Consider the following 25,172-nt stretch of genomic DNA (forward strand, 5'->3'; position numbering starts at 1 on the left):
AGGTGATTTTCCGTACAATTGCGAGATCTCGCGAGATGCATGAAAGACGCGCGTCGAACGTCTGCCGCAAAAATCGAACGATTTGATTTTAAACTAGAATTTCTTTATTTCGCAGCTTACATTGACCGGCCGATCTTCGACAGAGGAATATTGCTTCCGAATACCCTTACTTAATCGAAATTGCCTATCATCAAATGTGAACAGCACATTATTAAGCATGGAAATGTCCCCGAAATACTTTCGCGTTTGTCGAATCCTACGCGATGTTTGACGCGACTACGACGCTATGACCTTTGTTTGTCCTGTTTTTACGTTCGATTTCACGCATAACGCGTGATTCTCGCAGTGAACGGAAAATGGTCAATTCCCAATGATATTGTCAGTTCCGGTAAGATTGCTGTAACGAGATACAAATATCAATGTTCTACATACAGTGACATCACCAATACGTGTTCCATGTAATGTTGAAACATAAAGTATACCGTGAATATGATTGTACGACGCATAACCATGACAACAAATAATAAAAATAACTTAAACAACATCTCGGATGTCATTTAGAAATTTCACTCCTAAAAATATCGTCCGTGATGACGCTTATGACAGTGAGAACTCTCACGCGGATACCGCATAACATTCAATTATAAGACATGCGCACATGTCGTTAAACGAGTCAGCAGGAATTCCACAGTGCGAAATTATATACAAGTTTGTTTGTTTTTTTTTCGGTATTTACGTTACCGTTACTGAAATATGCATAAAATTACCAAAATTAATAAATCAAATGTCATAATAACAATTATCCAACAAAACAGATTTCGGCTACCGTCGATTGCAAAACTGGCATCGACTGTATCTTGCGTCAATGTCGCCCTCTACCGATCGATAATCGCCATTTGACTTCATGATGACGATTACCAAATTCTCCCGCCATTGTTTTTGTCATTATTAACCAAGAGTTGTCATACTTGTCATTACAGTTGACTATATTGTTATACCTTTTTACCAAATTCTAGTAATTATTATTCTCGCTCGCCAAAGTATTCTTCTACTTCATCTTTGAAAGTACTTTGGCAAAATACATCGACGACTCGACAGAACTGTGCCTTAAGTTAGAAAACTACTCATAAATGAAAATACCCAGATTTTATTATTTCTGTAAATAATTGTGCTCAGGGATATTGACTTTAAAAAGTTGGGAGTTACCAGCCTAATTTTTTGTGCAAATTAGTATGGTTCAATTTTAGTGGATATAGGTCATTTTGTCAGTATTACAACGCTTTAACCATAGGTTCCTATGGCAGAGATATTATGCCATATCTCAAACTGTAGCCTGGTGACATAGGCTGAAAAAATATATGTATTGTAGATAATAGGATCTTTTTTTTTTCCCGAACTATTTAACAAATCTGGGTCTTTTTAACACCGTGTTTCATGGAGTTCAAAAAATAGTGGTTTTTGAAAAATATTATGGCAATATTCTAAAAAACCGTCACCGTAACACACACTATAACAAAGTGTTATTTCATTGTACAATAAGACGTTAGCTCCACGATTGTACATAAGAAATCAAGTGCATGAATATTATCGTACAATTTAAGCCAACTTTCTCAAGAATTATGAGTAGGCCTCTACCTGAAAAGAGCTATGATTCGAATATTCGCTTCTGGACGTGAGAAAGCAGATCAATCAGCGTTTGATTTAAAGAACGAAGGTAACAGTCGTCTGCTGCTAAAAGTAGATCGATTGGTTCGCTTTAACGGGAAGGGTTCTCACGGTTTTCTTGTGGTAACTACTTGGTGCCGCAAATAGGCCAATTTTACGACGATTGTGATAAATAATTTATTTATAACAAAGGCATTTATTTATATCAATGTATACTAGTATGTTAAAGCTAAATAGTGGTGTGAGAGTGATTTGACTTGGCACTGTGGTCTTGCATATTAATTTCTTCAGAAGACTTAAGATCACAAAACGTTAATGTTACGAGTCTAACATCCACGATTAATGAAGATTTGAGGAACGGATGACGTCATTGCTAATTGACCACGAAAAATAGCAAACCACACGAATCATATTTGACAGTTTTGCAGATGCTACGTTAACGCTCATTGGTCCTTGTCAATCTCGTGCTCATTTATTTGAAGAATGTTACAGAGATCTTGATTGGTTACATGTTTTTAGAAATCTGTTATACTCATCTTTTCGTGTTTAATAATAAACTTAATACGTCTAAAATATTTTATTTATTTTTTTACATGAAACTAGAAAGTTTAATAAAATCGACTCTGTACATCATCACCTTGACATTCCAGTTAGCGTTCTCGTCCGCCAAAATTGTGTACTACACCGAAAGTCAACATTTTTTAGGAGCCATCCATTTGTCACGCCGAGGTAGCAGCAAACATTTTTGCAATAATTCGGATATATTCGGAGAAACTGACTCGGTCATTTTCGTCGACGTCCGCGTCCTTCATGATGGCGGACACCTCGTCTTTTGTATAGTAACCTTTTGTCTGTACCAACATTTTCTTGATCTCACCCGTCGTGACGGAACCAGAACCGTCCGAATCCAGTGCTCTGAATGAGTGGATAAGTTCGTCCATTGTCGGAGCTGTGTTCGGAAAAAAAGAAGAAAATTATAAATAGGAAGTAATTTCGTAAAACTGGTCGTTTTGATTTATTAATCATGGAAAGACAACATGTATCGTTCTATTATTATATCGAAATCAATAGACTTTATTCACAAATGGCCGCTGAGTTCTCGCTGAGAACAATAGAGCCACGAGATTTTGTTTTCACAGAGGGTTCCATTCTTGACTGTCACCAAGCAACAGGCAGACTGGGGTTATAGAGGAGATGCTGAATTGTTCGAGTTACGGACATCGAGTTACGAACATCGAGTTACAAAAATTTCAAGTTACGAGCAACATAGATTTTTTGTTTTGTTTAGCATAACTCGAATTTTTAATATCAGATAACCGACGTTACAACGTTAAACAAAACAAACATTCTATGTTGCTCGTAACTCGAAGTTCGGTTAACTGTTAATTAAAGTTCGAGTTACTAAATGTGGACGTTCAAAAAAAACTTAAATATAGGTTTCCCGTAACTCGAAGTTTTGTTAACTGTAAATTAGTTATCAAGTTACAATTTGGACGTGATTTCGCAAAAGTGGGCGCGGTTTCTGAAATATGGGCGTGGTCATTTTTGTAATTCGATGTTTTTGTAACTCGATGTTCGTTACGCGAACAATTTAGCATCTCGTTATAGAGTACAGAGAACAATAAACGCAATATCAGTAAAGAATGAACCACAATGGAGACAAGCAAGTCTCACAGTAGTCTCATTCTCAGACGAGATCTCGTTGTCCATTGAAAGTGAGAAACTATGCACTATGTTACTTTCGAGTGCAAACAAGAAAATATGTCACTACTAATAAGTTTACCGATATGAAATCTAGAGATAGGAAATACTTGACACAACTTGCACATTTGCCATACCCTCATGCTCCTAAAATGTATAATGGCCAGTATCTAAACTTGACCGGTTGCCAAGATTCGCCATTTTGAATTTGTGGCTTGCTTTCACCATAGTGCTCTTTTGCAGTTTGTCCACTGTCTCTCAAAAATCTCTTCTTATGACAGATTTATGTAATAACTTTCACATAATTAATTAATTTTTTTTTCAAAGAAAAACTACCTTAACAATGCAAAATGAAACAATTTCCATAGGATCCATGTTAAAGTCTTATTTCATAAAAAAAATGAATAGTAATCATCAGAATTTCCGAATAATTTTTGACAACCAAATGTACACATCTTATAGTAACAACTTTTAATTTTCCTTATATATAACGAAAGGAAATTATGAATGGTAAGAAAAAGTAAATTATGAATGGTAAGAACGTGATAAATGACTATAAAAAAACATAATTTTCTTGGATTTTTTGTGCGAAAAGTAGTTTAATGACCAAATATTTGTGTTATTTCAGACTTGTGAACAACAACATAGAATAAAATCATTTTGAAAAGTCGGGGAAATCCAATCGTTTTGTTAAAGTATTAGCGACAACATATCAATGCTGAAAGAATTCCGAGTCAGCACCGATCATGGTCCCTATACGTACGAGCAGGTCTTGACTGTTCTTTGACCCAAAACGTCGCAAACTCCTGACTGTTGATTTTATTGTCGGCATCATCGTTGAGATTCTTCATAAATCTGTCGACTTTTTCGATATTATATTCAATGCCCATTTTATTGAATCCTTGCTTCAATTCCTCCAATGTGATAAAACCATCACAATCTCCGTCAAACTCGTCAAAGGTTGATTTGATATATTCCGACGTCATACGATTACCCTCTATACTGTGCCGAGAAATTTCTAGTCAGGAAATAGAATTAAATTTAGTGTGTATCTTAGTACATTGAGAAGGGGTGATAGCCATTATAAATTCTGTGAATTTGGAGAAAGAAATTTTCACTAAAAAACTTTGAAAGAACACATGACATTACAGTAAAAATATTAATAAAATGCAAATAAACATGCGTTTGATTTGTGATGGCAAAAATACAACAGCGTCATCCTGGATAAAGTCTACGAGTAATCTAATACACCTTGACTTTTTGTATACATCGCGCCCTCTATTGATCACGTTTTTCTATGACGTAGATGGGTGACACGAAGGCCGCTCAGAGCGTCGATAGCATTTTGATCTGTAGTCGTTTATCAATGGAAATTATGATTTTTGAGAGATATTACTATTTTCCAGATGACGAACGACTACCCAACCAAACATAAACCGTCACAAGATGATAATGATGTATGAAACAAATTCATCGCACAACTTGTCTGTTGTCTCTGGGGGCTTCTAACGGCATGATGTCATATGAGAAATATTCTAATCTAATAGGTCTTACATCATCCCATAAAAGAAGACCATTGTGTGCGATATCACAGGTCAAATTCTGGTTTTCTGAGCTGCTCCAGTTGTAATTGAAACTTGTACTATGAAGTATTGAAATAATCTAGTTTATTTATTTACGGCACATGACAATTTTCACTACCATTGGAAAAAAAAATATTCACCGGCGAGGAAACAAAATCTTCCTAGTTGGTTTGAAGCAGACGCTACCACATTTCATTTTTAGGTTTTTCCAAAAAACATAATGTTTTTATTTTCCACAGTATGTAAGTACTTAATGGTTAGGGTTTGCCAATATCTGTGTGATTAAGTCATAACAAGTGGAACATAAAAACCAGGGTTTTACGCCCGTCTTACACGTGCATGCTTGTGACGGACTAGAGGAGCTACGACACAGAACGTTCTACGTTGCTAAAACGCGCACCACTCTCTACCATGTATTTCTACGGGCCCGGGCTCTGCGCGAGCTGCTGTGAAACGCCGGTCAAAGAGACGATCATGATGAAAACAGCTAAAAATCGAGAAAACAGCACAAACTCAACTTTGAAGTAATCCTAATTTTGGATTTGTTGTGAACTGTTAAATCAGGTTGTGATTTTGTATAACTTTGATAGTTCTCCAGATATTGACATTATTCTATATATCACTACCGTTCAAGTAACAATCAAGTTTGTAATGATAATATATACATGTGTTACGATGTACCTGAAAAGTATATATAATCCACTGCAATATAATAGAGAGGATTATATCGTAGGCTAATCCACGAAATTATATAGATATCGAAGTATAGGCCCGATTTGACTTAGATTCATTAATTTTCAATACATCTGAAATACGTGGTAAATTTCATGTTATGAGTTTATTGAATTTATCGACACATTTTCGAAGTGATTAGTTCAAATTTTGTTTTTACAACCCTTATAAATTATCATACTGCATAAAGAAAATATGAACTACATTCCGAGTAATTGTTAAGATACGGATCAATACATTGTCGACGTTAAGTGTCTTAACAGGGAAATAGGCAGCTCATTCTGTTGATAACTTATGATATTTTCGCGAATTAATGCTCAATCAATTCCATTTTTGTGATATTGTTTCATCATAAGATAATTCATTTCAGAAGTCTCACATACTATCATATTAAACCGTAAGAAACACATGTTTTATTAGTCACCTGTTTGGATATTAATATATCTCTAATTCCGAATTAATAGAAAAGGAGATAAGTGTACCATGGTATGTAATGCTATCATAACAGAGACTTAAGCAATGCGCTTATCTTTTAATCTAAAAAGTCGTATTTTCGTGATTATTAAAAATTTGTGACATTAAAAAATAAAAATCGATCAAAAATCAACACACCATGGCCAGAAAAAGCTGCTTATAAGTTTTCAGTGGGGAATTATGGCCAGCAACACCACGACTTTTTAAGACAAGGAATCATCAATTGCTACATGGTCGCTGATTGGCTACTCGCACTGCCAATCATTTGACCGCTGTATAATTGCAGAAACATTGTATATTGTACGTGTGTGTGTTCAGCAAGATTCTTCAAGTAGAAGATTTTCAACTCTCTTTGTTTACGTTGATATTTATCTTTCCTTTCTTAATCACATGTTTTTCAATATCTGTAGTATTACTATTACTAAGAACACTGCAGATTCTTTATTATTATAATTTATTGGAGAGGCTACTATTTTCTAGAACCCCTTTTCTCTCACAATGTTTAAAATAACTTCGGTTTATTGCCTGGTATTGTTTGAAAGTTATGGTTTATTTTAACCATAGTGTGCAGTTGTTTTGGAATAAGTTCTGACGTGAAATAGCTGCTCTGTGTTCAATATTTGTTAAGGTAACTATGTGAATGTTGACTGTCATTAAAATGCCATTGAGGTTTTTTCTATTATTATATATTGTCGTAAACTTATTTGCGCACTAAATTTGATCATATATTCATTTATTATTATATTGGAATTAGTCTATTTATATTTCCCTTGTTCCAAATATATATTGTCAATAAAATTTCCTTGTCTAAAAAATATAAGTTTATACGGTTTATTGGTTCATTACTACTGACGAAGTTTCTATTATATTTTCATTTCTATTACAACGTGATTTGAATCGCAGTGCATATATATGCATTCTCCTAGCTTTGATAATTCGTGCCGTAACTTGATCTTTAAAGTAAAGTTTACTCTGTATTGTAATAATTGCCGTGAGTCGTTTGATTGTTTGTTGTTTATTGTATTGTTTCCTCAACGCCATTGAAATTCGCCTTACCGAATTAATTAGTCATTGAATTTCCCATGCAACCACCCGCTGTATTGTAAATGTGTTGTATACGTAGTAGGGGAGCCCTGTCGAAAACGACGCGACATGACGACAACCATTCTTTAAATGTGCCTAAGATTTCCTCTAATTGTCGTAAAAAACAATATTACACACTTGTTTATAATAATGTTTGGCATTAAATTTAAAAAAAAATGGTAAATTATTAAATCAGTAGTTAAACTTGAGTGGGAATACCAAAAATGTGCCATCCTTAACTTAAAGCAAATTAATACTCCCTCATTTCAAATTATTTTAATGTCAAATATTGAAAATATTTATTCATTTTAGCCTATATATTCTAGCTAGAGTACATGCTAATTTACCGGCGAGGCGGTTTTAAAAACATACTACGTCTGCGCAGGTCGACGCGATGTTTAAAATATATTAGTACTCAGCTTACTAAGAGTGGAAATAACAACAACATGTGAATGGTAGCTCCGTTGAAAACAACAGCGGTTTCATTTCACGCGCGTGTTTCAATAATCTACACTACACACTGTCACTGGGGCGTCGCCGACTCAAATATCGCTACAAATACGGCGGCTCATTGTACATGGCATTGCAATGAATTGACTGAAAGTACAGCTAACGGTATTACATATCACGTGTGCAGAGTTCATTCAATGCGCTTCTTATTTAGGGGGGTGGCGGCACAGTTTTCATGTGTATGTTCATTGCTGCATATTGGGAGCGATTCTACACTTAAGATCATAGCATATATTCAGTATGCGTGTTCTGAAGAAACCTACAATGAACGCCAACATCCATACCAATACGCCATTCATATAAGTGCGCCCTCTACTGATGGAGGAGGCTTCTGTGACTTCGACTACTAGTATATTTGTTTGAGTCGATAGTTATGTAGAAAATAGTAAAATTTCTCAAACACATATTATTCATTGATGAACGCATTCGTGTCGCACATTTAGTGATTTGTCGCTAGAGGGCGCAATTTCTATGAATTCTGCATTTTTTATCAGCCATGCAAATGTTTTTAAAAGTCATGTCATGCAGAAAATATTAAAATCTCTCAAACACATAATATTTACTAATGAACGCATATTTATCAAAACCATATCGACGTATTGCACGGCATTCGTGTCGAACATTAAGTGATTTGTCGCTAGAGGGCACAATTTATATAAATTATGCATCTTTTTGTCAGCCATGCAAATGTTTTTAAAAGTCATGTAAAATAAGCCTATCAACTCTGAACCAGAAAAAGTAAACTCAGAGGTAATACCCTGTCAATATGAATGGTGTGTGCTGCTAGTACCAAGACATCTATTCTAAGTCAACATGTGGAGATAAACAACACGTCTCAATTCGCCAGTATTTGTTGGTTTTATCGAAACCACTTGCTGTATCTAAATGTATCTAAAACAATGCTTGAACATTGATAACACGTCCAGTCATGAGATGTGAAAATGCTTGACAAAAACAAATAAACAAACAAACTAATAAACAAACAAATAGACAGACAGACATACACAATGACACGAAAACAAACACACGGAACATACAAGGGTATGTCACAGTAATTAACAGCTTTGGAATACGAGTGTATTACTCATTTTTCGTGTTCACAAATAGTTGATACTTATTTTAATTTGCATAATATCGTATTTGATCGCAGCGATTAAATTAGTAAGATTCATAATTAAGAATAATAACAAGATAATTCAACCGCCGCGCATTTATGCTTAAAATGTAATTATCATGTACATCTGATTAAATATAATTTTGTGTGAATTTGGTTTAACAATTTGAATATCGAACTTGTATATATGTGTAATCACTTTGCAGCCTCTGACCGTATTAATCTTGCTGGCCCTAGTTACCTTTCATATTCCAGGTCAGAGTGCGAAACACAAACTCAGGCACCACAAGTACTGAAGCGATTTGTGAATGTGTGAATCGAATGCTAAATTGTTGCACCCCCCCCCCCCAGCCCGCCATTGACATCGTTTGGTTCATTTGTTTATTTGTTTGTTTTTTATTTTAGCAAATGATACAAATAAATCGTAACGTTGGTTACGCCGTATTCATTCAATGCATGCGTGGTGACGATACTATCTCGAGAAATTCCAACGCAAAACCAGCTCCAGTATTTTTATGAGGCGACACGTCACGTGACCACGTTAAGTTCCGGACCAACACTTGACACCATGGTTGTTACGTATATATGGTTACACTATAATCACACTTGAAAGAAACCGTATATTCTTGCACGTCGCTGACAATCACAATGCTTATGTCACAAATAGACTGAAACTCATTCAGATCAAATTCTTGCTAAATAATTTTATAATACAAATTAGACGACGAGAGGAAACACGATGAGAATCTGACGAACACATGGTATTTTGAATTTGAGCTTAGTCAGAACTTCGCCTTTAGCCAACATTGACCTGGGATTTAGTAAATGTGAATTAAATACTCCAACAACAAAGACGGAAGCTTAATATTTGACATTGTTCATGATCATAACTATTGTATAAGAAAATGTTAAAAATAACTGTCATTAATGTACATTTTTCATATTTAATAATTGTATTCAACCTGTTTTTGCCAAGTATAACCTTTGCGCAATACTTGGCCTGGCCAGGCGTAATTTGTATTTTGTATCTGGCGAGCACTGAGTGCATTGGCAGAGTGTTATAACGCGCGTATGTAATACAGACGTAAATGAGTGGTGCGCGATGTGGTAGCAGCTCGACGCAACGTGAAGTTTGGTATACGTCTAGCCGTGCACGTCGACACCGGTGTGCCTGGTGAAACCCGATAAAGGCGGTCAAGGTGAATCGCGTCGGCACCCGCTACTGGGGACCGATAACTGTAGTGCGCATATTACGCATACTGCGATCGCGTCTGAGTTGAAAAAAAAATCAACAATTATCACCGATTTGTTATCACTTACTTTGGTTGTTTTCTGTCCCGGTACTTGTGCTCGACCCACACCCCATGGTCTTGTTGCGATGATGCCAGTGAAGCCTTGTATTAGTTCGTCGCACTTGCTGTAAATCGGAGTTCTTTACAATTACTGTGTAGGCAGCTACACACGTTGAAATGTATCGCACTTGACGCCATGGTAACGTGATGTTTACTTGTTTAATCCAATACACAACTATGTAGTATCAGTGCTCGCGGCGCGAACTTAGATATCCACTGACAACCAATAATTGCCGTTATAAGTTGCAGGGAGCTGATGCTCTATCGCGTTGTCACGTATATTCGCCTGCTTTGCATAAACTGAGTATACGTGCACGTATAAGTGCGTTGTTGAAACTGTTGCCTTGACAACTTGTAATGTACAGCAATCATTTTGGATCATTTGATCTACGTGGGACTCAGAAACACCGTCAACTAATGTACTTTGGGGTCAATAGACCAAGGGATATATTATGACAAATTATTTGTTAAATCTCACACACAGGCGTGATCCCTCAGAATATACTAGTTGAAACCCCTTCAGTAAAAATGGCATAACCTTGTGTCAGGTGCGCTCCCTCGCATCACAGGCATCCACCAGTTTAAAACTGTGGCTCGTGCACTGAACTATTGAACTCAGTTGAGATGACAGCTTAATACACACACACCTAGATAGAATATCAAACGATAGCCTATCAAATGTTTCAAAATTGACAATTTAACCTTTTCGCCACCAGTTTCTTCTTTTCATCACAAATTCACAAAATAGTCCCGTTTATAATCGGCACTTTTCTTCAGAAGTTTGGGACAAACATTTTCATTTTTTTTTATAAAAACTGACTCATATTTTGCCTGTTGGCTCTAAAATTAGGGTTCATAAATAATGAAGAATATAAGAAAATGTGCAGAAAAAAAAGGTCGAAAAAGTCTGGTGTTGCAAAGGTTATTAATGTCGAGTCCGGTGCTACTGAGAATTGAAGTAATCCAACAAAGTTATTCTTTCACGAAACCGGAACATGAACTCTCCAAAACGGGTACGAGATGGAGATGGATAGGAAGCTCATTGTAAGTCCCAACAGAATGTCTCTATGCAATATACTTTACTGTTGAGTGGTGAAAATCGTTAAACTCTTCACGTTATACCAGTCCTATATCTGCCCAATGAAAGTTGCTCGAGGACGATGTGTTTTCAGAGTAAAGACAGTTCGTTTACTCGTGAATAACTGGCTTGTGTATTATTCATGCTCTACCCCATTCCATAATTTCACAGACGATACTAGTTATGCTTAGAGTCGATTGTGCAAAGTTGTCTTGGGCCGATTGTATATCGGCTTCTATGATTCATACGAAATACCCCCACCCCCCTCATTATTTTTTTTTATTGCGCGTATCATTTATACTTGTGAGAATCGTAGAAGCTGTTTTGAATTTTGAATAACCCTAAAAACACCGATGGGGTTTCCCGTTTGGAAGGGCTGCGTAACTTGAACATGAGATATTTACACGGTTTATTCAAGTTGATACAATTATTGCCTAGCCAATTATTGTCTAGCTATGATATTGATTCACTAGCCAATATCATTCCCATTCACTGCTGCCCCCCCCCCCTCCGTGACACCCACTTTCTAGAACGACAACATTTCGGGCACAATGAATTACTGGTGAGCATTTTTTTTGCAAATATGTCGTTTATACATCTGTATTTTAGGTTTTAAAGCAGGTGCGAACGAAACGAACGAACTTGCAGTCAATAAAATTATCTACCTTACCTTACATTTTTCCTACCCCTACGGTAAGCAAATCATTATAAACCAAGCTACAATTTGTATGGTGTTAATTCTACCCAATTAAAACGCAAACATTGACAGAGTTGAAATTAAAATATATTCGAATACAGGAGTGTAATTTAATTTAAAATCGCGGTTTTGTGCTCAAGGTGGCCATCATGATTGCGGACAAGTGAATTCCAAGATGGCTGACGTGCCTCTCAGGGGTGTATACTTTGTTGTTGTCATTTCAGTGTATATGTATATGCCCGGGATTTCATTACGTTAAACTGTAGACATGTATTTACAAGGTACATCAAGGTACATTCTCCCAGACATGGCTGGCGTCATTATATCCGGGCGACACCTGCGGGTGCGTCCTAACACTGAACATAAACACGCAGATCTATTCATGGAAAATGATTTATATCTATCTGGCGTGTGAATGAATACATATTTTTAGTAATTTGCTTCAGAAACTTAAAAAAAGTGATACAGAAAAAAGAAATTATACAAGTATATGTAGTGACAACTGTATTCAGTATTTTGTTGTGTGAAAAGGTTTAATATGTCGTAAAAGGGTATGATTAATGAACTGTAATACGGCTTGGTCTTACTAGAGCTTGACGACGTTATAAAATATTACATGAAGCAATATTGGATGCACTACGGTAAGCACTAATTGTATAAGTCGTACCATTAAAGGGACGCAACGCTGTGACCTAATTGAGTGTACTGAACGCCGTTCACGGACGGAGTCGATATTGTTTAGTTTGTATGATGTCGTCCATCAATAAAGAACATAAAACGCCTTCATACCCAGAGATGTCTATTTGAATCGCATTACGTAGACGTCATCATCTGCGTCATTTTACCTCACCGAAACACCATGTCGCTAGAGGGCGCGAATCATAATAAGCTAAGTCGCGTGCGATAAAACAAAACAATTCTGTGAAGTGTTAAAACCGATAAGTTTGAAGCTGAATAGGACATGCCCATGCACATTAGTTGCGTTCACGCACAGCTCCTTAGCACGGGCTAAGAGGTCAAATTCCTTAGCCCGTGCTAAGAAAACGCTTAGCACGGGCTAAGGAATGCTAAGTACGGGTTAAATCTGACCCGAATTTAAGACGCGGTCTAGACCTTAGCACGGGCTAACGAAGTATGCGCGAACGCTTAGCCCAGGGCTAAGCGCCCTCTGCGGCGACCTTTGGGTGTAAAAATTGTCCCATGTTCGTATAACGACACTATTCCACCAGTCATTACTCCGCGCTCGCTTCCACACTAATCGGGTCACTGTAGTAGAGCGTACAGCATGCAGCAGCTCCAATCGTAGACAAAATAAATTTGGTTCGCTGTCTATGACATGCATTAATAAAACTCTGTATTCTGTTACGCCCGTTGTATACTGTATATGTGCATCCAAATAAGTTGGGTCCGTCTCCTCTCGTGTTCCTGTGCACGTCGCTTCAAAATTAGAACGAAACCCGGGAACGAAACATGCGAGCAGCAGAAATAGAACCTCGCGCATGTCATCCATTTTTCGTTCGTAAATAGCGGCTTACCAAAGGTCACCGACTAATGGCACCCCTTAGCCCGTGCTAACGACCGGCCCTCCCTGTGCGTGGACGCAATTGGGTCTAGCCGAAATGCAAAAATGCTAGATAAGCCTAAATCAGCTTAAATCTTAGCTCGTACTTCGTACGTCGTGTAATGTGAACACAACTATTATTACCAAACGCTTCAGCGTGGTTTGTTTTCAGGGGTGGGTGATACCAAGGTGGGAAATGTATGCACATAAGGGGTTAATTCCTAGAATTGCAATATAGAGGGTTCAGGCCGAAATACAATATATAGTGTTTTCATGTTTTGTCTGATATTTCTGTGGTATTCTGCTGCTGTAAGTAATGCACGATTTGTTCCGAAATTCAGTATTTTGTGTGCATTCCAGGGTTATTCGTTTTTTGCTGAAAACACCCCTATTTTTTAATGGCAGAGTCGAATAGTTTCACTCCCACTGGGAAATCTGCATTGTTGCTTGAATGAGAGCTAATTAAACACATTTCCCAGACCGGCGAAAGAGTATGCAACAGCCAATTTTAACAGCCTGTCACATGATTTTAGTCTGAATGTCAACATGAAAAGAGGCCAGTCCATTATACGCAGGAGTAATTGGGAGTAGAATATGTGAGGGATAGTATTAACAGAGATGTGTATACTGGAAAGTAATAACTATCATACTTTTGCACTCTGAGCATTCCTGTTTTAGTACATTGGTTTGAAAATGTTGAACTTGCATGATTTGCAATGTGTATTTTTTACTGAAACTCCCCTATTGATCGAATTCCGGGTTTGAACGAGAACGACACACCACGTGATTCATTTGAATACAATGCTGAAGGCAAGCATGCCGTGCTACTGTGGTACTCCACTGACGGGATGACTTACTAGTACTGCATGCTACAACTTCGCTTCTGATGTTGCTTGCTAGCCGTGGATTGAATGAATCTTGATTACCGGTTAAAATGTTGCTCATTTGGCGTTGGTAATCTTTATTTGGAACTGGGTAACGCCGCAACGTCGCCAGCAGAAACCTCCTGGTACTTCGTACTTTGATAAAACTCAGTCAACATACACCAAGTTCTGTCAATCGTCGTATTCCATGTGATGTACACCTAATATGCAAAAATTTTTGCTAAACTGGATAAAAATAGCAGACGAACATTTATTTACAAAATAAAAATACTTCGGTTGCCAATGAAAACAAGCCGGTAAAAAAACAAGCAATATGTTTTCGGCTGTTACCATGGTAGGACATGAACGTGAAGCTAACGTCGGTTTATAACTAAAACCAGGCACCTTATACGAGGTTCGCAAAATAACATTCAGTCTTTAGAAGTCACTTTATTTTATTGCTAGGACGTATTCAGCCGTTAATTATTTCCAACCGTTTTGCGATAGTATTTTCTAGATTGGAGGCAACATTTAGATTTTATTCAAAGTTCAATTGGGATTACGTTGACAGTGGTAACAATGTCGGCGCCAGTGATCTCTTACCAGTGCGCAACGTAGCCAAAATAAAAGGCTTTATCATTTGGCCACTGCTATTACAAGACTGGTAGGTAATACATTTGGGGCGAAAGTATTAAAAAAACAGATTTTGGCTGTTGCCATGGTAGCGGTGGGTCAGGATTGTTTTTCCAATTAGTGATGGTACGATCTGCCTATCAAGTTTGAACAAAATCAGCCAAGCCAAAAAAAATCACAGAAGAGTTAAAAAGCCATTCCTGGTGAACGGTTACTCTAACTTTGGGGTCAAATTTCTCATTAATGAAAAAAGGTATAAAAAATTCAAATAGTAACTTTGTACCCACACTCAAACCGAGTACAATGAGCTATGTCTGAGGTGTTGTATCACAGGGAATTGGACAAACTTATGTATTTTAATAAATTATTGAATAATAAAATGTTATATAACTTTTCTTTTACCCCATCCCCTTCCTGGTATCTAAATCAAGTAATCACTATTTTTATTTTGTAAACACATTTCCGTCTGCTATTTTTGTCAGGTTCAAATCGTTCACCAATCGTTCATTTTTGGCATGTTAGATGTACATCACATAGAATACTAGGATTGGGAGAACTTAATGTATGTTGACCACCTGGAAACTGAGTTTTATCAATCTTGAAGGGCTCTCTGAACATCCACCCGCAGCCTGGACCCGCAGTAAAATCAGCCTTTTCACTTTGGCGCGTAGATGTTTTGACTTGACAAGTTGTTTGACAGCTAGCAAAAAGATTGTGCGACGCGCATCGTCGGCGGCGTCTTTTTTATGACGTTTTGAACACTTAGTCAATTTGAGCAGTATTTATTCGGACAATGACTCAAGTTTAGACGTCTGATTATTTTATTTTCACACGTACAGTGACACGCGTTCTACACTGCCACGCGTTGCTAGGTCGTAGCACTGTCTTGAAGCATATTAATGGGCAATTGGGTTCCCCGACCTAAATTTCTATCCCGATTTGTTGCACGTTCTTTCTTTAATATGAAATAATCAAATATGGGACATATGTAATAATAACAGAACCCCATACCCTCCCAGTGGCTTCGCTCGTGAAAGTACGGCAGCAGGATACACCGCATCACTCGTGAAAATAACTTCCATACGCAATGAAAGCCACGGGGAGGGTATGGGGTTCTGTCATAATACTTCATTATCACTGAAAACATTTTCCCCCTGAAATAAATTCCAGTGAAAATGCCATTTCCCTCACACTCTATTGAGACACAGCACAGTGAAAATTGGATTCACATGTAATGCTTGAAAACATGTCAGCAATTCTACGTGACTTCATAAAAATTTGGAAATGAACAAATTACACCCGACCCTACCACTCCATACACAATGTAAACTACACCCCAAAACATCCTTTCGCCCATGGGTACTATCGTGTTTCATCAGTGTATTCTATTTGACTTCAGGAAAAATTGAAATAAACAAATTAATTATAATTTCAGCCTCTAGTTGAGCACTGATTAAATCATAAACTACCTCGTCTTTATGTCAACTTTAAGTTATTCATTGCCTACACCAGTGACTTCAAAATATATGTTTCAATCCCAAGAATTTAACTCGCTGTTAATTGCATGGGAGTGCCAGTCTTTCATGAATTTCTATTGTCATGTCAATTTCTTGCGATTACTGGGAACATGAAGCTGTAACTAAATCCTGGTATAAGCACCGGTTAGGCAGGCTTGAACTATGCATGTGAAGCCACCTGAGAGGTATATTCAATCCAATAGATTTCTCATTGTTTGGTAACTATTTGCTGCAAATGCAGCAAAAATCAATATAAAAATATTACCTACACAGCATTCTACAGGTTACTTGTTATTTTTATATTTTGAAATTCATTTCTTATCCAAACTAAAGTAAGGTAAAGTAAAGTAAAGTTAACTAAACTAAACTAAACTAAACTAAACTAAACTAAACTAAACTAAACTAAACTAAACTAAACTAAACTAAACTAAACTAAACTAAACTAAACTAAACTAAACTAAACTAAACTATGTAATCAAAATCAATTACTCGGCGGACGGATGTCTAATTAACGAATTGTTCAAGAATTAGTGGTAAAAGTCAGTTCCAGTGTGTTTTGGCCATCGTCACGACATACTCGTCAAAGCTGATTTTGCCATCGCCGTCCTCGTCCGCCTCCCTCATCAACTTGTACACTTCCTCGTCAGTGCAGCTCCCCTTCTTATTGATTAGCGCCGCTTTGAGTTCATCTAGGGTAATGAATCCGTTTCCGTCTGCGTCTAGCTCAGCAAATCGAGTACGGAGCTCAGTAACGGACGGACCTAGAACAATGGCATAACTAAGTAAATGCAATTCGTTGAGTGGAAAGCGTTCTCAACGGTTAACTCAAACATTAACTCATCGTGGCTCTCGACACAAATCGAATATAAATAGAATCCTGTAACTGAACGCAAACGTTCGTACAACGCAAGATGTATAATAATAAGGTTATCACGAGTTATTGCAAAGTATGCACTGAGGCAGTACGGGGACGCATCAACCTCCGCCACGCGTCAATCAATACGGTCACCGTATTGCCTCTGTGCATACTTTGCGGTATTCTCGTAATAACCTCATACTATTTCCAGGTCACCACAAGCCGGCACATATTATATTTGCATATTAATACGTTTCGTCGCGTGTACTTGTAGATCCATTATTTTTTTCTGGTTACAGACGCATACGATTACAGGCACTGCGACTACGTGACTCAAGTTTGAAGACGGAATACTTACATTTTCCCCCTTCCTTCCCAAACAAACAATCGGTCGCTGTCTGTTGTTTCAGTTTCTGCTGTTGCTTACCAACGTAGTATATAGTGAACTCGTTGAAATCTATCTTTCCATCGCCGTCAAGATCCACCTCCCTCATAAACATATAAACCTCTTCAGGCGTTGACGCGATGTTCATCCTTTTCAATCCTTCTGTTAGTTCCTTGATTGTGATAACGCCATCACCGTCTAAGTCGAATTGATTGAATACAGCTTTTACCTTACTGTGGGCCATACCGTCGGACGTCTGCTGCTGCGTTACACCTGCAGATAATAAAAAAAAAATGTCATTTAAAGGGACTGCAATATATGACAATATACCTTAGACGCATTTATGACGAAATATGATCATTTCTTTTCTTCCTGCATATACCAAACTGCGCACGCGTAGAGCGCCCTCACACAGAAAACATTTGCATTCCTGTCGTTTGAGGGCTTTACATACTAGTAACTTGAAGTCTGGTATAACGAAGAATAGAAATGGTCAAGTTTCCTCAAAAATGCGTGGAAACTTGGGAAAATATATGATTTATATGTTCTCGGTCGACAATTTCCAATAGCCCAGTGTTTTATCAGCATTCGTAACTGGGTTGGACAACAAATTTTCTATTTTGAGGTATGATTTTCGGCAGCTAAAAACATTTGTGCAGCCTGATGTTTTGTTTCCTCCCTTGGGAGTAGTATCGTGCTGGCAGACCGACCGGAAGCAAGTATTATTGATTTGGGGGGTTTGGGGTTTAATGACATATGCTTGCTTCACATTAGATGGTTTTAATTCTATAATTCTAGGATAAGGATACGGTACTGGGACACAGTGGTTCCACACAATTAGATCGTCAGGTCTCTGTGGATTCATTCTCCCCCCCCCCGTTATCAAATTCACAGTTCCAATGTCATGGTTTAGTTACACAGATCCGAGGAATAATCGACGTTATGACGGGAGACCTCGACGGCCATTCAATTTCCGCCTGAAGTAATACTGAGCCCAATACACCCGGATGTTGATGCGACCGAGTGACACATGGTGATATGTCAAGTCACGCGACGTGTAGTTATGATTTTTGCATGCAAACTGTATCTTCTTTTTTTGTAGATGTCCAGATGTTGATAAAATTCATTAGCATATTATATCTCTGTTCATCTGGTATCACAAAAGTTATTTTATTTACAATTCGTGCTGAACTTACCACTAAATGTATCGAAATCTAATTAGGGAAAAGTTGTTAAATAAAAACATGTTATTTTTTAGTATTTGCTCCAAAGCCAAAAACTCGTCAGTGGTTGTGTAATTGCCGCTTAACTAATTTAATCTCTTATGTTACCAAGGCAACCATGTAACCAAATATATCCTGAGCTTTCCCAAGTCATGCTCTTGTGGCGCATATTTTTCAACTTTTGAGTGTCACTGTATTTCGCATCTAAAGGTTACTTTATTCTGTATTTCATATCTTCGCGTAAACAAATATAGTACTGTCATGAATTTGTTTTCGCGTATCTCTTGACCGACTTAATTAGTTGATTACGAGCGAATTGCTGTGTTATGTCTGTCATCGTTTAGGTCTATTTGAAGTTTTGGACGGAACTTGGCTCAGTGATTTGGAACTAATTATCAGATAACCACCGCTTTTTAGACTACTCATTCTGACAGTTTACATCCATAGTTATTAATGTAGTGAACGATTAATCAAAAGATATGACGTATTCAGTACTTAGTATGATTGGCTTTATGATTGAAGGTTACGCCCTAGAGTCTTTTTACTGTTTTGTAATTGGTTAGAGTTTTGAAAATGAATAAAGAGAGTTTGAGTTGGTCTTGACAAACACAGCACGATAGACGCAGTAGAGAGACAGTGCAGTCGAGAGTCCAGTCCAGGGGCGAGCCTTGAGGCAGTCCAGTCTTGGGCGAGTCTTGGTTCAGCCTTATGAGAGTCTTGGGGACTTTTCCCCAGGGCGCTGTGTCTTATAGAGTGCTCCAAAAGATCGACTAAAACGAGAGCTGAAACGTATTTCGTTGTGTGTGTCTTATTTGACTGTAAAGTTAAAGTGACTTTCCCGATCCCGTACCTCAAGGGGACGAGATAGAGAGACGAGACGAGACGAGATTCCCCCCTGGCAAGTGTGGAGACCCCGAGAGAGAAGATTTTCCCCCTGATAGTACTATGATGGAATTATTTGCACGTATCTGTTAATCGACTTAATTAGCTGATTACTAGCAAATGGCTATGTTATGTCTGTCATCGTTTCGGCCCATTTGAGGTTCTGGACGGAACTCGACTCAGTGATTTGGAACTAATTACGAGATAACCGTCGCCATCCGGACTACTATTTCTGACAGTTTGATATTCGCAGTTATTAATGTAGTGAACGATTAATCAAAAAATATGACGTGTTCAGTACTCAGTGTTATTGGCTTTATGATTGAAGGTTACGCCCTAGAGTCTTTTTACTTTTTCAAGTTTGTAATTGGTCAAGGTTTTGAATATGAATAAAGTTGTTTTAGTTGGTCTTGGCAAGTACACCCCGACAGACGCAGTCCAGTCTTAGAGAGTCTTGGGGCGAGTCTTGACGTAGTCTAGAGAGAGTCTTGGGTCAGCCTTGGGATAGTCTTGGGGACTTTTCCCCAGGGCGCTGTGTCTTATAGAGTGCTCGACTGACCGACTAAGACGAGAGTTGAAACGTATTTTGTTGTGTGCGTCTATTTGACTGTAAAGCTTAAGTGACTTTCCCGATCCCATACCTCAAGGGACGCGATAGATAAACAAGACGATATTCCCCCCTGACACGTGTGGAGACCCTGGAGGAGAAGATTTCCCCCCTGATAGTACAGCAATGTATTTGATCACAATCATTCACAAACACAAAACATTAGAATTTGATATTTTTTTATATATCTAATTTTGATAAATTATATTGTTAACTGAAATAAGGAAATAAGAGTAACGTTTAAAATACAGTGAAAATCAAAAGTTGAAAAATCCACACCAGCATGACTTTGAGAATTTGTTTTGCCTGGTTGCTATAGTGACATGTGCTTCATTTGCACAGGTGTAATTCCTTTCCAACGATTGGACAGGTGATACAACGGCAAAAGTCTGCACGTGTGCTGTCATTGATCAGACTGAAAAATTTAAATTGCTTTCATATAATAACAGTTGACTAGAAAACATTTGGCTTTGGAGCAAATAGTGAATGAATAACTTGTGCTTGGATGTTGATTAGGTGGATACATGTATGTGTTCCCTTTGGCTATGAACAGTCATTATTTGTGGCAGGTATAAATTTGAAAAACAGTGACATAAATTTCAATAAAAACTGTACAATTATGTTTATGCTCCACAATATGACAGAACGCAGGTGATTCATTTTGCATATACTGAACATTGAGGGCGCTACCTAATTACGGCAATAAAAGCTACGGTGTCCGGGCAGTAACATATTTGAACGGCTGCGTGACACCCGGCCAGCCCCGTGGGATGGAGAGTTCGACTCCTGGGTTTACAGCCTATTTAGTACTTCAATAAGTACATTCTGCCATTTAGAAACCCATATTTGATCGATCGATCAAAGAAGGAATGGAATGACACTGTAGGGCCCATGTGTTTTCAGTGTTTATAAACTATCACAACGAGTAAGCGGGCATTTCTATGTACGTGGTAGTCGTAGTCGTAGCTTGTTCTGCTACTATCGTTACCTCTAGTCTCGGAGCAGCCGGTCTTCTTGTTGTATGTCTGACTATAGTGTTTCTCAGTCAAAATCTTTCCCAAAAATCACGCATACAAAAATATTTTTTTTTGTGTGAAAAGTTATATATCTAATCGCAGGAAAAAATCATTATTTGGCGAAATGAAGCGAAAACGTCTCCAAAAAACTTGATCACACTACAGTTAATGTATAATCAGTCGTAGTCTTTGTCAAAAACCTTTCTTTTGAATGTTCCAAAGTTCGACGATACCGCTCAACGCCGGAATTCAATTGCAAGCGCAAACATTGATTAAACCATAGACCCTCTAAAATAGGGTCTACGGTTACACGCTATATTGCACGATTCAGTGAACGCGAGCTTTCGGCACTACGCCAAATATCACCAGATTACAAATACACAGGTTGCCACACGTCGTGAATTCCGCTTTAGATAATCGGTCATAACAAATTACCAGCCCCCATTCACACCAACATTTCCATGGCGGAGGAAAATCAATCCCTCGGGTCGCAGCGTATAATCACATTACAACATTATGTTGTTGATTTATTAATATGACCCCGTTTTATTGACATTTTAACCCAGCAAGTGTATTTTTTTAGATTTACTAGTAAATTAAACACACACGTACATTTCCAGGTGTCAATAAAACGTATCTGCGACTAGTGACTCGAACATCGCTTGTAGGTCTTTTAATTTCCAACTAGGCGCTTTGTATCACCACGAGGAGCTGAAAAAACGCCGAAAATCTTAAGTAGTTGCAAAAATACCCTGTTCTGAAAGTATTTCGAAACAAAATACCCTTACGGAGTTTTTGAATATCAAGTTATTGCAAAAGTATTATAAAACATTCCACTTCAATGAGAACATGACGCGGTCGTTTATCGCACGCAAACCAGGATTTATTCGTAACACCCACTAGTCTATACGGACATCACACGAATTGTGATTCGAGGGTAAATACCGCGAACTCAAAAGTGCGAACCGGGATTTCCCCTTTTTTCAACCATTGGGCGATATCGAACGAATACATCGCCCACTGGGGGAGGGAATAAGGGGACTTCCCGGCTCGTATAGTTTGACCGATAATATTTCCTGAGTGGAGACGGGCGGGTATTTCCACGTTTGCCAGCAAGCCCGACTATTGCGACGACAACATATCCTGTATTGTTTCCATAAATACCAGATGGGGAAATGATGTAGTATATAGGTTGCTTACTTACTCAACAAATGCTTACTTACTCAACAAAAGATGATTAATTAATTAATTAATTAATTAAAATAATTAATCTAATATCCAAGAAACTCCCACTTGAAATAATCAGGTGATCAATACCCGTGATCACCGTTTGTTGTTACCCATCGTCCATATCTTCATCGTGACCATTTCCTAATCTAATTTCAAGGTTTATGTTTTACATCAAAATGCACCCATGTACCCCGGGGGAGTGTACCACAGACTCGATATTGAAGCGAGGTAGTCCAAGGACCCTGACCGGGAGTCATGTTCCTTTGGGGGAACAATCAGATGTTTTACATCGTGCCTGTTTGACAACGGGGCAACATATTCATTTGACGATATAATGGCCATGCTGTCCCGTCATATAGTCTCAGCTAGTTTATGTGGCTGAGTAAAGCATGGCACTGACTTACGTTGACAATCTATTGGTGCAGATTTTTTAGTATAATATAACCAACATGTTATTTAAATGCCGCAAACCATTGCCCAAATAAGGAAAGATTTTTGTTAGTTGTAAATAAGCTGTACTGTCGACATTTTTTTTTTGTAAGCTTCAAGGCTAAACTTTACAGGCGTTTGGTTTTACGGAAAAGCTATAGATTATTATGTATCAGTCACTGGCAGTGTAGTCGTTGTAGCAACGGTCTTATCATGACTGGTAGACCAAAGTTCAAAACCTGCTCTATAGACTCTAACAGGATCATCCTTATCTTTGGTGAGCTAACGAATACCTCATCACTGCGGGGAACTTTGATTTAATATGTTCGATATGCCGTGTGCCATAGCGACGTATACAACTAGTGTCAAATACATTGCAGGTGACCCGCACATTAAACAGAAGCACAGAAATATTATATATATATATATATATATATATATATATATATATATATATATATATATATATATATATATATATATATATATATATATATATAGTGGACTGTCCCTGACTTGTTAGTGGTGGTGCACCCTAAATCATCGATACTAGCGGCGTTCGGTGAAACACAAATCCAGAACAACGTGCCACCGTACGCGTGACAGTCGCTTTGACTACCCTTTTGTTCTCTTCTGACGCATCTATAACACGTCTACAATAGGTTCCCGACTGAGACATTATTATAAACACCGATGTTAAAATATGAATATATAAATAAATAAATGAAACTTACTCATTTTCAGCGGATTTCAACGTTTCGAATGGGAATAATCGCTACTTTGCTGCTATGAATATTGAGCCGATCAATAAATGTAGGTGGTCGGTGACGATTAATAGTCTAAAGGATGCGTGTCGTACCAGTCAGGTAATCATTATATGACCTTTAACCTCTCAAACAGTAGTCTGTTATTATAGTGTTTTGTAAGCATGATACGCAAGCTTATCACGTGAAAACCGAATCTTTCTGCCTCCTTTGTTTTGTTTGTTTCCTTTGTTTTACGTTGAACTGTAGACATGTATTTACAAGGTACATCAAGGTACATTCTCCCAGACATGGCTGGCGTCATTGTATCCGGGCGACACCTGCGGGAGCGTTCTAACACTGAACATAAACACGCAGATCTATTCATGGAAAACGATTTATATCTATCTGGCGTGTGAATGAATACATATTTTTAGTAATTTAAAATAGAATGTGTTTTTGCTTCAAAAACTTAACAAAAGTAATACAGAAAAAAGAAATTATACAAGTATATGTAGTGACAACAGTATTCAGTATTTTGTTTTGTAAAAAGGTTTAATATGTCGTAAAAGGGTATGATTAATGAACTGTAATACGGCGTGGTCTTACTAGAGCTTGACGACGTTATAAAATATTACATGAAGCAATATTGTATGCACTACGGTAAGCACTATTTGTATAAGTCGTACCCTTAAAGGGACGCAAAGCTGTGACCTAATTGAGTGTACTGAACGCCGTTCACGGACGGAGTCGATATTGTTTAGTTTGTATGATGTCGTTCATCAATAAAGAACATAAAACGACTTCATACCCAGAGATGTCTATTTGAATCGCATTACGTAGACGTCATCATCTGCGTCATTTTACCTCACCGAAACACCATGTCGCTAGAGGGCGCGAATCATAATAAGCTAAGTCGCGTGCGATAAAACAAAACAATATTGTGAAGTGTTAAAACCGATAAGTTTGAAGCTGAATAGGACATGCCAATGCACATTATTATTTTTTAATTTTGAAATTCATTTCTTATCCAAACTAAAGTAAACTAAAGTAAACTAAAGTAAACTAAAGTAAACTAAAGTAAACTAAAGTAAACTAAAGTAAACTAAAGTAAACTAAACTAGACTAGACTAGACTAGACTAGACTAGACTAGACTAGACTAGACTAGACTAGACTAGACTAGACTAGACTAGACTAGACTAGACTAGACTAAACTAGATTAGACTAGACTAGACTA

General features: G+C 37.6%; 1 protein-coding gene and 1 pseudogene across 1 annotated transcript; both read right to left on the reverse strand.

Moving 5' to 3' along the window:
* Positions 1–2,229: 2,229 nt before the first annotated feature.
* On the reverse strand, positions 2,230–10,431 carry LOC144347826 (calcium-binding protein SPEC 2C-like). The gene is made up of 3 exons (XM_085493099.1): positions 10,183–10,431; positions 4,130–4,384; positions 2,230–2,614 (listed from the first exon to the last, which is right to left on the reverse strand). The coding sequence occupies exons 1-3, from the start codon at positions 10,226–10,228 to the stop codon at positions 2,385–2,387; spliced, it is 531 nt and encodes a 176-aa protein (XP_085349225.1). The 5' UTR covers positions 10,229–10,431; the 3' UTR covers positions 2,230–2,384.
* Positions 10,432–16,869: 6,438 nt separating this feature from the next.
* On the reverse strand, positions 16,870–19,181 carry LOC146731614 (neo-calmodulin pseudogene; annotated as a pseudogene).
* Between the last annotated feature and the right edge of the window lie 5,991 nt (positions 19,182–25,172).

Source organism: Saccoglossus kowalevskii, chromosome 18 (genome assembly GCF_978046115.1).
Source record: "Saccoglossus kowalevskii chromosome 18, keSacKowa6.1, whole genome shotgun sequence".
Taxonomy (NCBI): domain Eukaryota; kingdom Metazoa; phylum Hemichordata; class Enteropneusta; family Harrimaniidae; genus Saccoglossus; species Saccoglossus kowalevskii.

Coding starts and splice junctions, on each gene's coding strand:
- LOC144347826 (XM_085493099.1), bottom strand. CDS start 10,228: ATGGGGTGTGGGTCGAGCACAAGTACCGGGACAGAAAACAACCAAA. Junction 4,385..10,182: donor CGGGACAGAAAACAACCAAA/GTAAGTGATAAC, acceptor TTTCCTGACTAG/AAATTTCTCGGCACAGTATA. Junction 2,615..4,129: donor AGAACAGTCAAGACCTGCTC/GTACGTATAGGG, acceptor TTCCGAACACAG/CTCCGACAATGGACGAACTT.